Source organism: Alexandromys fortis, unplaced genomic scaffold (assembly GCF_014885135.2).
Source record: "Alexandromys fortis isolate MF-2015 unplaced genomic scaffold, M_Fortis_MF-2015_v1.1 scaffold_171, whole genome shotgun sequence".
Taxonomy (NCBI): Eukaryota; Metazoa; Chordata; class Mammalia; order Rodentia; family Cricetidae; genus Alexandromys; species Alexandromys fortis.
The window spans coordinates 3,604,146-3,618,145 of record NW_026068066.1 but is presented as its reverse complement, the minus strand read 5'-3'; the positions used below and the strand labels follow the sequence as shown (position 1 = coordinate 3,618,145).

The 14,000-nt window shown below is 48.1% G+C and overlaps 1 protein-coding gene across 4 annotated transcripts in view; it reads right to left on the bottom strand.

Annotated features, from left to right (window-relative positions):
- Nucleotides 1-460: 460 nt before the first annotated feature.
- Nucleotides 461-14,000, bottom strand: part of Amotl1 (angiomotin like 1) — a 117,418-nt gene continuing 103,878 nt past the window's right edge. For all 4 annotated transcript variants that reach the window (XM_050120603.1, XM_050120604.1, XM_050120606.1 and 1 more), the window contains 5 exons: nt 9,226-9,416; nt 5,174-5,299; nt 3,918-4,144; nt 1,597-1,872; nt 461-837 (listed from right to left, as the gene is read on the bottom strand). In XM_050120603.1, coding sequence (XP_049976560.1) covers nt 731-837; nt 1,597-1,872; nt 3,918-4,144; nt 5,174-5,299; nt 9,226-9,416 — 927 coding nt within the window. In that variant the 3' untranslated portion in view covers nt 461-730. The remainder of the gene's footprint in view (nt 838-1,596; nt 1,873-3,917; nt 4,145-5,173; nt 5,300-9,225; nt 9,417-14,000) is intronic.

Below are 14,000 nucleotides of genomic sequence, written 5' to 3'. Positions count from 1 at the left end.
AAGATGACAGTCTCCTAGGTCCCACATGTGAGGAAATCTGCTATGTCTCAGTAAACAGAAAAAAATACAATAAAATTAAGTAAGGAAGTAGAGCAGAGACATAAAAGTTCCTAGAAGTTAGGGTGGGTGAGGACCACGGTCACCACACTCCCATCCTGTCAGAAATACCACTCAATCCAGACAAGCAAAACTTCACACTGAGATTACAAACCAAACAGCCAAGTAGGTGACAAAACTTGCCTATGGAATTCCCCATTACCCGGTATGCATCTTTAAAGGGTAGGCACACACATACACACACACACACACACACACACACACACACGTGTGTGAGACCCCATGATGGCACAGAAACACCACATTATGCCAAGATGGGTGTTCAGGATTTCTAGCAGATTCTTCTTGGAACAAACCTGCTAAGAGGCAAAGAGAATGGGGGTGATTCCAAGGAAGGCCCAACTCTTCTTCATCTGTTTATAAGCCAAGAATGGGGGAACGTATGGAGCCTCCCCAAGACATACAACTTTTCTACAATGAAAAATCCCACTCCTATTTCTTCTCATCTCTGCTTCCAAGTCTGCATACATCTTCCTTCCCCCTCTCTGCAGTCCTGCGAGCCGGCTGTAATATTATGAAGTGTTCACACCTGTCCTGGTTTTCCATCTAGATCTTCTCGTCTTCCAGCCATCTTTCCTGACAGCACGCTGGTGTGAAACTCCACAGGATGAGGCTAGATGAGCACTTCCATCATCTCCCCATCCGGGAATTCAGGCTTGTGCATCAAGCTGCTAACACGGCCTCTGTGGTCTGTCGACTTCCCGTGACCAGGAGAGCTCTCTGCCAAAGAGAGGGCAAATATCAGCAGCTGGCTCTCTAGGAGCCAGCTCTCCAGGAGCCTGTGCTGTGGTTTCCCAAGCACTCTCTCTGATGGGAGCATTTCTAATGTCAGGACCCGCCCAGGAATCTCGTGCACCTTGGTGTATTTATGGGAGGCTGAGACTATCTCAGTGGGAAGTGCAGAATGACTGGTAGGGGGGATCCTAGAGAGGACAGTGTCTTAGGTTTCTGGACTGAGTAGAAGTTAGGAAATGAGGAAGCTGCTGAAGACCCAAATTCCTGTCTGCTCAGATGTGAACAAGCAGCCTCACACCTCAGTCCTGCCATGCTGTTCCGACCACGATGGACTGTTCCCCAAACCCTGAACCCACAGCCTCACACCTCAGTCTTGCCACACTGTTTCTACCACGATGGACTGTCCCCTCCCCCCAGTCATGAGCCCACGGCAAATCCTCCCTCCCCCGGGTGACTTCTATCAGATACTTGCCTGCCCCCTGGGGAAGGGCAGAACACACGTATTGCCAGGTTACTCGAGCTGGCTATTTCTTTTCTTCAGTAACCAACTAAGCAGACCTAGACACATGTGAGCCCCATGACAACAAAGAGCACACTCAGTCTGTACATCACTGTGGCAACCACTACCGAAACATAGGAGCCAACGGGGCTTCCTGATCTACAGCTCCCTTATTGATTCCCCCACCCCTCAAGTCCCACAGTCCCACGGGGTCTCCAAGTGTGGTAGAGGTAGGGGCCACATACCCAGTTTCTCCATGGTTCCTTTGGCAGCTGGATGCTTCAGTATGGGGCTGTTGGAAGGGGCAGTGCTCAGCCGGCCACGGCTGGGGAGAGAAGCCGTGCTGGGCCAGAAGAGATCAGTGCTCTTGTCGGTCTGTGTGCTACTGTCCTTGCTGCCTGTCTTGGCGTGGGTGCTGCTGGCCGACGCGGTGGAAGCCGGCGGGGACAGTGCAGAGGCGGGTGTGGTAGGCAGCAGAGGGGCAGATGCCTGTCCCTGATGCTCCTTCCCCAGGAGGAACCCTGAAGGCAGAAGAAGCGACTTTTCAAGGAAAATCTGTTTCCCTCTACTTCCTTTTATAAGAAAACTTATCTTTTTCTTTCCAGGCTGGGGATGACTTCATTTATTCAATGATTTATTCTCTAAGCCCTAATAAGCACTTGAGTGTATGCTTGATGCAATGAGAAATACTCCTGTATTATTTCCCAGTCCCATGTCATTAAATTCCCTATGGGGTTGGCAATTGTATTCTAAATTCAAACAACTGAAAACCATGGTTGGACTGGTGGGGTAGCTCAGGGGGTAAAAGACCCATGCCACTCAGCCCTGCCAGCCTGAATCCCATCTCCTCACTGCCCAGACGAAGAGGAGGGATGGAGAAATCTCTCCTGGGAGTTGCTCAACCATTAGGAGGGCGGACAACCTTGTCTCTGTCGTCTCTTCAAGTCATCATACATGAGACGGGAAGACCTGAGGTCCATGTAGGTGGCCTCCACCCGAACCCTCAGAGTCGCTCCTGATTCTGTAGCTGGCATGCGGGCACCAGTTACACTGACAAGGAGGTAAACTGGTGTGGACAGCAGGGCCAAGGTGCTCAACGCTCAGACCTTGTGCTGACCTGCAACTCAGGCACCAGCAGGGAGACCTGGATGCATGTCACAGGTCTCTCCTGGGAAGTTTCCATCAGACCTGCCTCTCACTGGGTTTGGAGCTAAGTGTCCTTGCGATGGTCTTTATCACAGCTGCTGTCCCCACAAATCCTCTCTGATGAGCTGAAGTTGTAGTGGCCACCAATAGAGGGGCTTCAGACAGATATTCTGGCTGAGAGTCTTTGACCCTACCCCCCAACTCTGTGGGTTCATGTGGAGGCTCTCAGACACTGTAGGACAAATCAGCTGGATCCCTCTGAGGTCCTGTATGGGAGAAAACTGACTCTGGGCAGATCATATGAAAACACATGCTGAGCCAGAGACAGGGGTCAAAGAAGGCCCCCCCCCCCCCGGAGTTGCCAGCAAGCAGAGGGGAAGGAACAGAAGACTTGGGAGCATCCTCTCCAAGCTCACTGGCCCAGCCTGTGAAGCGTCCTATCTACTCCAGATACGGCGCCATCTAAGACCCACTCCAGGATAACTCCCAGCCTCCTGCCTGTACCACACAGGAAGAGTGGTCCTCTGGGCACACTCTCCCCATTCTCTCCGCGAGCCTTTGCTTGTTGCACAGGTGTAGATACACTGTGGAGCAGTCGCAGTCATGGCCCAGGATGGGGTGAAAGTCTGGGGTGTGGTAATCTGAATGCAGTTAGCTCCCATAGTCTCATAGGGAGTGGCGCTATTAGGAGGCGTGGTTTTGTTGGGTGACCACGGCCTTGTTGGAGGAAGTGTGTCACTGTGGAGGCCAGCTTTGAGTTTCCTATACTCGGAATACTCCCCAGTGTGTCAGTCAACTTCCTGTTGCCTGCGAGATGTAGCACTCCCGGCTCCAGCACCCCATCTGCCTGCATGCTGCCATGCTCCCCACCATGATGATGATGGTCTGAACCTCTGCAACTGTAAGCAAGTCACCCCAATTAAATGTTTTCCTTGTAAGAATTTTCTCGGTCATGCCTTCTCTTCACAGCAATAGAAACCTCACTGAGACAGAGGGGCTCTAGGCATGTCCTGCTAGGACATTTTGTGTTCTTCCTGTCAACGATATTGACAAGCATCAAGCCAAGCCCAGTAGCTCACAAACCTTTAGAATCTGCACAGTACTGTCATGTACCTGGCTTAGCTCGCGCAACCCCAACATGACTGGCTTTACTCCCCATTTGAAGAATGTTCAAATTGAGATGAGGTGGGGGCTGGAGAGATGGCTCAGGGGTTAAGAGCACTGGCTCTCTTCCAGAGTCCTGAGTTCAATTCCCAGCATCCATACAGTGGCTCACACTCACTTATAATGAGATCTGGTGCCCTCTTCAGGCATGCAGACAGAATACCATAAGATATTTTTAAAAATTGGAATAAGGTAACATCTTGAATCCCAACAGTGATAGGACTCCTGTAGCCCTGCTCTCTGGTCCCCATCTCACCTATACTCCCCTTCCAGGTCTTCTCTTCCTTCTTCTCTTCCACCAGCTGGCTGCTGGTGAGGGAAGTCTGGCGGGAATGTGTCCCAGTGGCTGCAGCAATGGAAGGGACAGAGCGGGCAGGCCGCAGGCTAGAAGAGTCTGTCTTCCCAGCATCCTTACGGGATCGTTGCTGAAGGACCTTTATCATGGCATCCTTCTCTATGATTTTAGCATGGAGGTTTTTTATTCTGTAAAACCAAACCAAAGAATAGCAGGGGTGTGATTAAAATGTCACTTAATTAGAAAACTCTGGGACACTTGTCTCAGGGCTCTCACAGTAATTCCGGGACACAGACTCGGGTGTACCAGAAGTTGTCTGTGAAGCTTGTGCCCTCCCCGGGAGAACAAAGCAGTGCACCTTTCCCAGTGCCCTGGGACATTGGGAACTCCCGGGAGGGCTGTGAAAATGACTGCAGTCACCTGCTGGGGACTTGGAGGCCTAAGCTGCTTGTGGATTGCACTTAGGGGGAAAGAATGGAGGTGGGAATGCCAGAGGAGCACGGAAGCCTTGGCCCTAAACAAGGTGTGTAACTGTAACTTACAGAGAGAAAACTGCCTGTAACTGCAGGGAGATTTCTACAGTGAAAAGGGAAAGAAATGGCGAGGTTCTCGGAGGGAAGACGACTTTCCCCCACCATCGGCAGACGACGGTAAGCAGTAAGCCTTGAGCTTTTTCACTAACTCTGATAGATACTCACTGAGCCTATTTATAGCTCAGTCAGAAAGCCCTGTTTTCACTCTGGTACACTGAGACTCAGGGCTGGATTCTAGGCACTAAGGTGACATCAATTCCCTGGAAACTGTGTCTATTAGAGAAGCGCACCCTGACTGTTGAACATTCTTTGTCTTTGGTGGAAATAGGTAATTTTGGCTCCAAATTTCTGGATCTTGGGGGTGGAATTTCTTTCTCATTCCAGGCTCACAGTAATGTGGAGATTATAGAAACAAATGCCCGGAACTAACAGGGACATCTAAATTCTTCAGGTATTAGATAACCATCGTCTTCACTTGTCTCTCCACACAACTGTTGTGTGGAGCCCCTTGCTTTCGCACTGAGACAACCAACTCCTTCTCTCCAGGACAAGAGTCTCTGGGGTCCTTAGGCTCATGCCAGTGAGAACAGAGGACAGAGCGCCTGTGCGGAGGGGCTGGCCAGGGAGTGCAGCACCAGCTGTTCTCTCCACTCAGATCTGGGGGCCACGCATGGCCGTCCTTACGTGTACTCCATGTCCTGACACCTCCTGTTGGCCTGCACCACCTCCTCGTCCTCTGGCCAGATGTGGGCCTCCAGCGAGCTCTCACCATAGCTGCCGTTCCTCGAGTGGTTGATGATGGTGGTGTCCCTAGGAACACGAGACACACTTGACTCTCCAGCCCTTGCCTTTGGTCTTCCATGCAAACACAGACTGGACAGACACGTGTGCTTCACCTTCTAGAGGACACCAGAGGTCCTCCACCTCCGCCATCCCACCTTGGGGGTCACTCTCGATGGAGGCCAGAATGGGGGACTGCAAACACTTCAGGAAAAGCCCCCCCCCAAAAGCCCACTGTCAGCTACACTGTCCTAAGAACTAAGACAGCATCTAAGGGCTGCGCTCTCTGACCTGCAGCGTTAACCCCTCATCAAACACACTGCCTTCTGCAGCAGGTGCAGGTTAGCACAGGGCTCCCAATGGGCTGAAGGACAGCAAAGAAGCGACTGACCGCACAGAGCTCATCTCCAAATGGATCATCAGGCCCTACACCCAGTGATCAAGGAATGCCATGGAAACGGGGCAGAAAGACTTGCTGTGAAGCAGTGTCTTCTGGATACATCAGGACAGTGACACCAAGAGCTCTCAATGGCTATGGCTGCCTGCACACATCCAGCACAAGACCATGCCAGTCCACAGTCCAGCCCTGATGGGGAAGAGTCATGGCTGCTGAGAGAGAAAGTCCATTTTCTTTAGGGACAAACTTCCTGCTTGGTTGTCTATGCCCCAGTGCTCAGTCCTACACGTGCATACAGGCAACACTAATTGGACTCAGTAGGTGTGGTGTGTGTGTGCTTGTGTGCGTATGTGTGTGCTTGTTTGTGTGCGCATGCGTGATAGTGTGTGCGTGCATATGTGTGCAAAGAAGAGGACATGAATCCGAGGGAGGCACATGGAGAAGGGAGGGTCCTGGAAGGAGTTGGAGATGCTGAGGGATGGATAAGATTAAAATACAATCTACTGGGGCCAGGCATGGTGGTGCATGCCTTTAATCCTAGCACTTAGAAGGCAGAGGCAGGAGGACCTCTGCAAGTTCCAGTCAGCCTGGTCTACAGAGAGTTCCAGGACAGCCAGGACTGTTACACAAAAAAATTCTGTCTCAAAAAAACCAAATCAATCAAACAAACAAAAAGCATTATACTCAGGTCAAATTATGTACATAAAGTACTAAATAAACAAATAAAAGAGACAGTAGCTCATGAAAACAATATTGAAAAATGAAAATCCCCTGCTATTATCGAGGCTATTTGCTAATCTGTTGACGCTGAGTGTGTGAAGGCAAGCCTACAGATTGGGTGTGCAGACACACGCAGACTATCACTGCTGCATTTGCTGCTGCCTTTAAACTTTCTCGTCCTAGCTCACTCTCCCAATCACAGCTAAAGTTCTGCCTCTAGGCATCACCCATGTAGCTGCTGGGTTAGTGTTTTGCAGAGGGGAGGTTGGTAGCTACTCAGTATAAAAGCCTTTTACCCTTTGTAATGTCAGCTACCAATGAGCAAGCACTTATTTCATGCAGGGAACAACAGAGCACGGCTCACATGGTGTCCATTTCTACAGCGTGTTCACAGAGAGTAAAACTAGGATCAGGTGACTTCTAGGACACCATTAGTGGATGGAAAGGGACCCAAGCCCAGGGATGACTCCAGAGCTCTTAGCCAGACCCAGCATGGAGTCAAGTTCCATGTGTCTTTAAGAAGGTCTCAGAAAAGATGCATCATGATAAAACAAACACGAAAGGGCAGGGGTGAGGACATGATGCAGAAAAGTAAACATTGTGGCTGTGGATTTATCAGAAAAGCAAACCACGGGGAAAGCAGGCAGAATGCTTTTAACCACCACATGGAACCATAAACACTGCAGGGCTCGAAACAACTACACAGGGACGAAGAGCTAGAAACACTTCCCATCAAGTTACTTTGGAAACATTTCTAGGGCGCCAGAGGCAAATTTAAAAATTCATGTTCACGCTGCTGGGTAAGCTGACAAGCGCTGTGGTCAAAACCAACATAGAGAGCCAGCATCTAGAAACGCAAGCATTTATATCTCCGAAGGGACACTACTCTGCTTTGAAATTTGTGAAGTTTTAAAACCTTGCCCACACATCAAACAAAACAAAACAAAGCAAAAAGCCTCCTCTCCAAAACTGGAGCCAATGCTGTCAGGATGACCTGTGCAGAGCAACAGCCATTTAAGGCCAGCTGGGTCTGCTTGTCAACGACCGCCCATTTCAGCCAGGCTTGCTGAGAGTCCCTGAAAGGGGGGGTAGGGTCATGAGATCTGCAACCAAATGACATTCTTCCTAAACTGTTATCTGCAATTCTGCCCTAACTGCACATGGCGCAGGGCCTTGGGAAGGGCTGGAGTATATAGGACGGGGAAAACCAAGAGAGGGGGCTGCATCTCTTTACCCTCTGCGGAATCATCATCCTACTGGGTGAAGATTTTCCAGTGTTGCAGCTCTGGGGTCCTCTAAACTCCTGCAAGTAACCCGTTTCCCTCTCTCCAAGTAAGCCCAATAAACTCTTAGGCTCTCCACGGTGTCCTTGGTGGAGTGCTATGGTTTGTCCACGAAACCTTCTGAGGAGGGCTAGACACTGCTCACATTCCCCCAGGGAAAGAATTTTAGCACTGGACAGCAAAAACAGTTGTCTATAAAGACCATATTGCTTGTATAAAAATCTGCTTATAAAGGCGACACACACAGCCGACCGAAGACTTGGGGCCTAGCGGCTGCGGACAGTCTCTTTTGTCCGTTTGTCTGCACCCAGTCGGCATGGAGACAAGAGCTCACGATTTCCTCTTTTCTCAAAAGAGCTTTTGTTGTCCTTTTTCTTTTGTGCCATCAAGAAAGCCATGCTGGAATTACCAAATTGGTTTTTCGTTTATTTTTTATTCTGTTTTTATAGGACTTACTTTGTGTTTTCTTGTGTCTGCTCTCTTGCACACACAGATACACAGTGTATGGGTGTCCACAGATGCCAGAAGAGGGGGTAGGATGCTCCGGAGCTGGCGTTTGGGGCAGACCGGTGTGGAACCTGTTTCTATCTACGGGAACTTGTGTAGTTTGGGGAAGATGGCCGTGGAGCCCATTACTATCTATGAGAACCTCTGTGTCTTCAGGCAGCAGTACAGCTTTAAAACTTACCTTGGATGGGGCAGATGCCTTGGCGATTGCCATGTAAGCATGACTTGAGTTTGGATCCCCAGAACCCGTGTAAGTCTTAGGCTTATAGGACAGGCCTGTTATCCCAGTTCCCACAGCAAGCTGAGGGGCAGAGGTGGGAGACTCCCTGAGTGCTCCTGGGCCGGCTAGACTGGTGTATTCCATGAGAGAGTGTGACGTGTCTGTCAGTCAAGGCAGAAGGTGAGCACCAACACTATTCTCTGACACCCCTCCTACGTGTTCCAGCACGTGTGTGCCGATACTTACATACACACACATACAAGTGTTCAAGTAAGCCAGACACATGTTAGGAAAGAGCTTATAATAATAGCTTTTCTACTTTTTAATTCTGTCATGCATTTTTTTTTTGGTTTGGGTGGTGGATACATGTATAAAATATTTGATATTGAAAGCATAAAATCTAATAACAAGCCTTACAGTTTTCCATCCCAAAAACCAATTCCAATTGTATAAAAGTTCACTGAATTGTATGGACTTTGGGTCTGGTAATTTTTCTGTGTGGTGTTTTTATTTGCAAGTTTTTTTTAAAAAAAAATAATAAAATGTATGAAAAATTTTAAAAAGGCAGATCTTGTTCCTTGTGATAGGCCTCTTTGGACCTCCTTGGGCCTCCTGAACTTTTTATTTGCTTTTGAGATAAAGTTTAACTGTAGCTCAGGCTGTCCTTGAATCACTCATCCTTCTGACCCAGCCTTCTGAGTGCTGAGATTCCATTGTTAGCCCTGTCTGCAGTCCTACCTGCATGTGGTCCTGCACGATGGGACCACCTCTCACCTCTCAGCTGAGATCCCACCTGTCTGCGGTCCAGAACCATGGGACCACCTCTCACCTCTCAGCCGTGGCAGCGGCAGCAGCACTCATGGCAAAGTGCCGTATGGTGCTTTCTTCCAGGTATTTCTGCTCCCATTTGGTCATGTCGGCTTCCAAGGCTAGAATCCGCTCCTCCTTCTCCCGTACAAGTTCCATGAGGGCAGGGGCATTATATTCTGGGAGACTGGCTGGCTGGCCATTTCCATGTTTCTGGAAAAGTAAAAACACCATCATGATGCTCCAAATGGGCCACAAGACATCACACCAACCTGGCCTTCCACTCCCTGAAGGGGGACATGCAGGTCTTCAATCCTGCAGAATCTACACATCAACATCAGTCAGGTCCATGTTCTCTCTCTCCAACATGAACCACCTCAATTCAGTGGGTCCTAACCCCAATGCCACCTCCATATCCCTTTATTTCATCTAATGCCCACATTGCTCTATAGAACACGTACTATTCCAGTTTTACATGCAGAGACTAAGTCCTTGAGAGACCATGTCTATGATTTGATGTTTTTAGCTAATGCAGAACAGAGCTGGGATTCAAATCCAGGTCTGACTCCATATCTCAATATAGACCATGTAGTTAATATATACAAATTCAAGAACTGGATTCAGTCCTGGCCTCAGAGCTACTTCTCCAAAATTCCGAGGAGCGGCTCCAGACTGCCCCCTTGGACATCAGAGGATAAAAGCAGAAAGGCATGGAAGTAGAATGAGATGCCCAAACATGCAGTTTCTAGCTGCCAGACCATCACCTGGGAGATACGGGGTGACATGTGAGAAGGTGGGTGATCTTTAGTAAGAGGGAATAAGGTGGATGCTATCTGGATGTCTCTGGGACTGAGAAGAGTCACACTTTAGACTTCCTCCTTAACTCAGGTTTACCTAACCCATCTTTCCCTCTTCATCTCTTCAATCTGACACTGTCATCTGTTTTGGGGTAACAGAACTTCAGAGAGAGAGAAAGAAGGTTGGGATGAAAACTATGTTTGTTAAAACAAGGGGGGGATAATAATAGTGAATACTTGTGAGCTATTATTTATGGATAATTTACATTGGTATAGTTTTTGTATATTGATGTAAGTTCAAATTTGTTATTTTTTGTTTACATTATTTGTACATCTATGCTAAGTTATTCTGTCAGATTGTATATATGCATGTTTCTACCTCTGTTTAGGACATTTTGTATATTGAAACAACTTTTAGGATACATTTTCATATTGGATTATATATTACTCCTACTTCTGATCAAGATACTTATAAATTGTTTACATTTTGAGGTCATTGTCCTCATTTGTTGCACATTTGTTTACAGATTATTTACTATTCTGACATAAAGTTTTAGTTTTTAAGTTATACAGGTATTAAATATTATAGCTCAATAGTTGTTCATATTTGTTGTACATATAGTCAGATCAATTAGGCTCTTTAGATACATAGAGATTGTATTCTGTCTAGATAGGTAATCTTCAACCACCTCAAGGATCTGTAGAACATGGTATTTGAATAACTTAGGGTTCTGTTGCCATGAGACATAATTGCTCCTGACAACATCAACCTACTCCTGAGACAATGTTGAGCACCAAAACCACTCTACTCAGAATTTGTTTTCTTCTTGGCACCATTGGCCTTTGGGCAAGGAACTGCTCATACCTCAACCATGGACAAAGTACATGGTATCCGGAAATGGACAAGCAGCACACAAGGAAAAAGACTGTCAAATCTTGCCAAGACAGGGTAAGACAGTTCTAGTAAATTTCCTGTCTCTAAAAATGGTCTGTCAATTATGCTAGGCCTTAGCCAAAGTTGGTTGCTTCAACCTTGCAAAATGAGACTTTGGGTGATTGCTCAGGTAGCTAATTGTCTCCGTCATATATTGCTCCCTGCCTACTCAAATAATATTATCTCCCTTCTCAAGCCTTCGACTGGGTTAAAGAGTAGATAGTTGTAGTTACTATACTCTTATGATCTAGCCAAGTCATTTCCTATACAAGACTTAGACTCCATAGGATAGAATGTTTATTAAAACATTTAGCATACATTCCTTACTTAATACTGTTTATGCTGCTTGTAATTCTAATTATACTTAATAGCTGTTCCTAGTGTATATAGTTTTGCATTGGGTGTGGAACTCTCTTATTTAAACAAAAGGGGGAGGTGCTGTTGAAGCACATTCTACTCCTTCATCCAATAGCCTTTAAGATACCAGCCCACTTGGACATGGTCTCTGATACTCTAAAAGCAGTTGTAAAGCTTGCACCTGTTCTCTTGCTTCTGGCTCCTGCTTCTGGCTGCTAGACTCTGTTCCTATTCATGCAGAGGACTGTTATCTAGGACAGCTATCTGTAAATTTTTCCCTTAAATAAATAACCCTTTTATTATTCATAATTCTAAACTGGTGAGGGATTATTTTGTGATTTCCGTCTTCAATCCTGCCACTGCTGTTCTCTAGATGAACCTGGGCTCTCACAGCACCCGCCCCTGCCCCATGCATACCAAGAGCGCTGTTCATATGCTTGGTGAGGCATGGGGGTTAGAATGCATGGCAATGGGTATGCATAGGGTATGCATAGGAGTGTGCTTGCACAGGGGATGAACATGTGGGGGGGAAGCATGGGTGTGTGTGTGAGGATGAGTATGTGTGACATGCAGGGATGCATTGAGCAGAGGTGAACATGTGCAGGGAGTAACCACTTGTGTTGGGGTGACCAATACGTGGGTAGGGATGAGTGTACATAGAGGGTGACTATGTATGCTGGCAAACATGTTGGGGGGTAAGCCTGTACGGAAACAAGCATGTTGTATAGGGTGTGTATGAGGAATGTGTGGGTATAGACATATGATCGCAGCAAATCTGTATGATTCTAGACTCACATTCCTTCTTTATTTACAGTTGTGGAACATTCCTTTACACTGTGTGAATATACGTCACTGTGATCGGTTTAATAAAGAGCTACATGGCCAATAGCTAGGCAGATAATGCTGGGAAGAAGGGCAGAGCCACTAGGAATCACCAGCAGATGCAAAGGAAGCAGGACATGCAGGAGTAGTAACTAATCATGAGACACACGGCAGCGTGTAAATTAATAGAAATGAGCTAAGTTACCAGAGCTAGCTAGAAATAAGCCTAAGCTATGGTCCGAGCTTTCATAACAATAATAAGTCTCTGTGCTGGTTTTTGTGGGCTGGCACCCCCCTCCCCCACCGCCAAATTCATCTACAGTTGAGTTTGGTTTCACAGCACCTAAAGTAAAAGACCCATAGATAGGCCATTTACCAGGGGTAGATAGCATACTAGCACAGTAACTGGAAAAGAACACGTCTGGCTGTAGTCGAGCTCACTTTGTTAGCCAGAGAGCACACCACCTTTGTGCTCAGTGGGACTATGGGAGTCTCAGCAGCTGAGCAAGAGACTGGCTGATGGAGAGAGGCTCTGCCCTATGCATGGTGAGCACCCAGTCTAAGGACCAGGAGCCCAGAGGAAAAGATGCCTTTCCTTACAAACCAGAACCTGCCATGGAGACAATGGGGAGGCCAGGGATGAATTCATTTTCTAGAAAATGTTGGCAGCACTGCCCTCCTCAGCCAAGGGCACACTTCCAGAAGGACCTGCATGGACCTGGCTTGCACTGGGGCTAAGCTGACTGGAGGGCATGCTTTCAACCACTCGGCCCTATCCAGTAGGCAATTCCACAGAGCCTGCCTCGCAAATACCCCAGGCAGCTTCAGGGAGAGCTTCCCAGCTCCCTAGAAAACCAGGGGTCTTAACTAGGGCTTCTACTGTTACAACAAAACACTAGACCCAAAAAGCAAGTTGGGAAGCAAAGGGTTTATTTGGATTCCACTTCCACATTGCTCTTCACTATCAAAGGAAGTCAGGACAGGAGCCTGGAGGCAGGAGCTGATGCAGAGGCCATGGAGGGGAGCTGCTTACTGGCTTGCTGTCCCTGGCTTACTGTCTGCTTTCTTATAGAACCCAGGATCACCAGCCTGGGGATGGCACCACCCACCATGGCTGGGCCCTCTCCCACTGATCACTAATTGAGAAAATGCCTGACAGCTGGATCTCATGGAGACATCTCCTCAGCTGAGGGTCCTTCCTGTCTGGTGACTCCAGTTTGGGTGAAGTTGACACACGACCAGCATACTGGACAAGCCCCAGCACATCTGAGGCTGGAGCCTCTGGCTTGCCTGACTTGGCATTTCCCGCAGAAATTCTCTTTGCTGAGACATGTATGGACCCTGGGTTGGTGCCCTCTCAGGGCTTCCTCACAGCTGAGCTTCAGACCAGCTGTCTCCGGCAGAGCAGGTGTAGTACGGTAGCTTATGGCCAGTCTTACTACAGGGAGCCCTAAACACCTTCCCCAACTGAACTTGGTAACCAACATGACCCCAGCCTTCCCCAACTGAACTCAGTAACCAATGTGACCCCTGCCTTCCTCAGCTGAACTCAGTGACCAGTGTGACCCCTGCTCACCCTTACTTGCAGCTGTTCTTCTCTGATCTACCACAGGCTCCCCTAACCTGAACTTCTCCCCAGGTGCTGGTTCTCCACTGGCTACAAAAGAAAGCCACTCTCTCCGTTTGGCCAAGTGCCTTCCACAGTTGGGCATCACCTCATCAGAATTCACCCCACAGACACTCCTCCAGAGCTTCACCCAGCTGCCCTGGCCTCACAACACTTTCAAGGCCCTGCCCTTCACCTGTCCTCCTCCTCTGCCTCTGTATTCTCGTCCTGCGTGCCCATTAAATCAACGTCCCCCATGTAAGGTCACCTAAAGTGCAGTC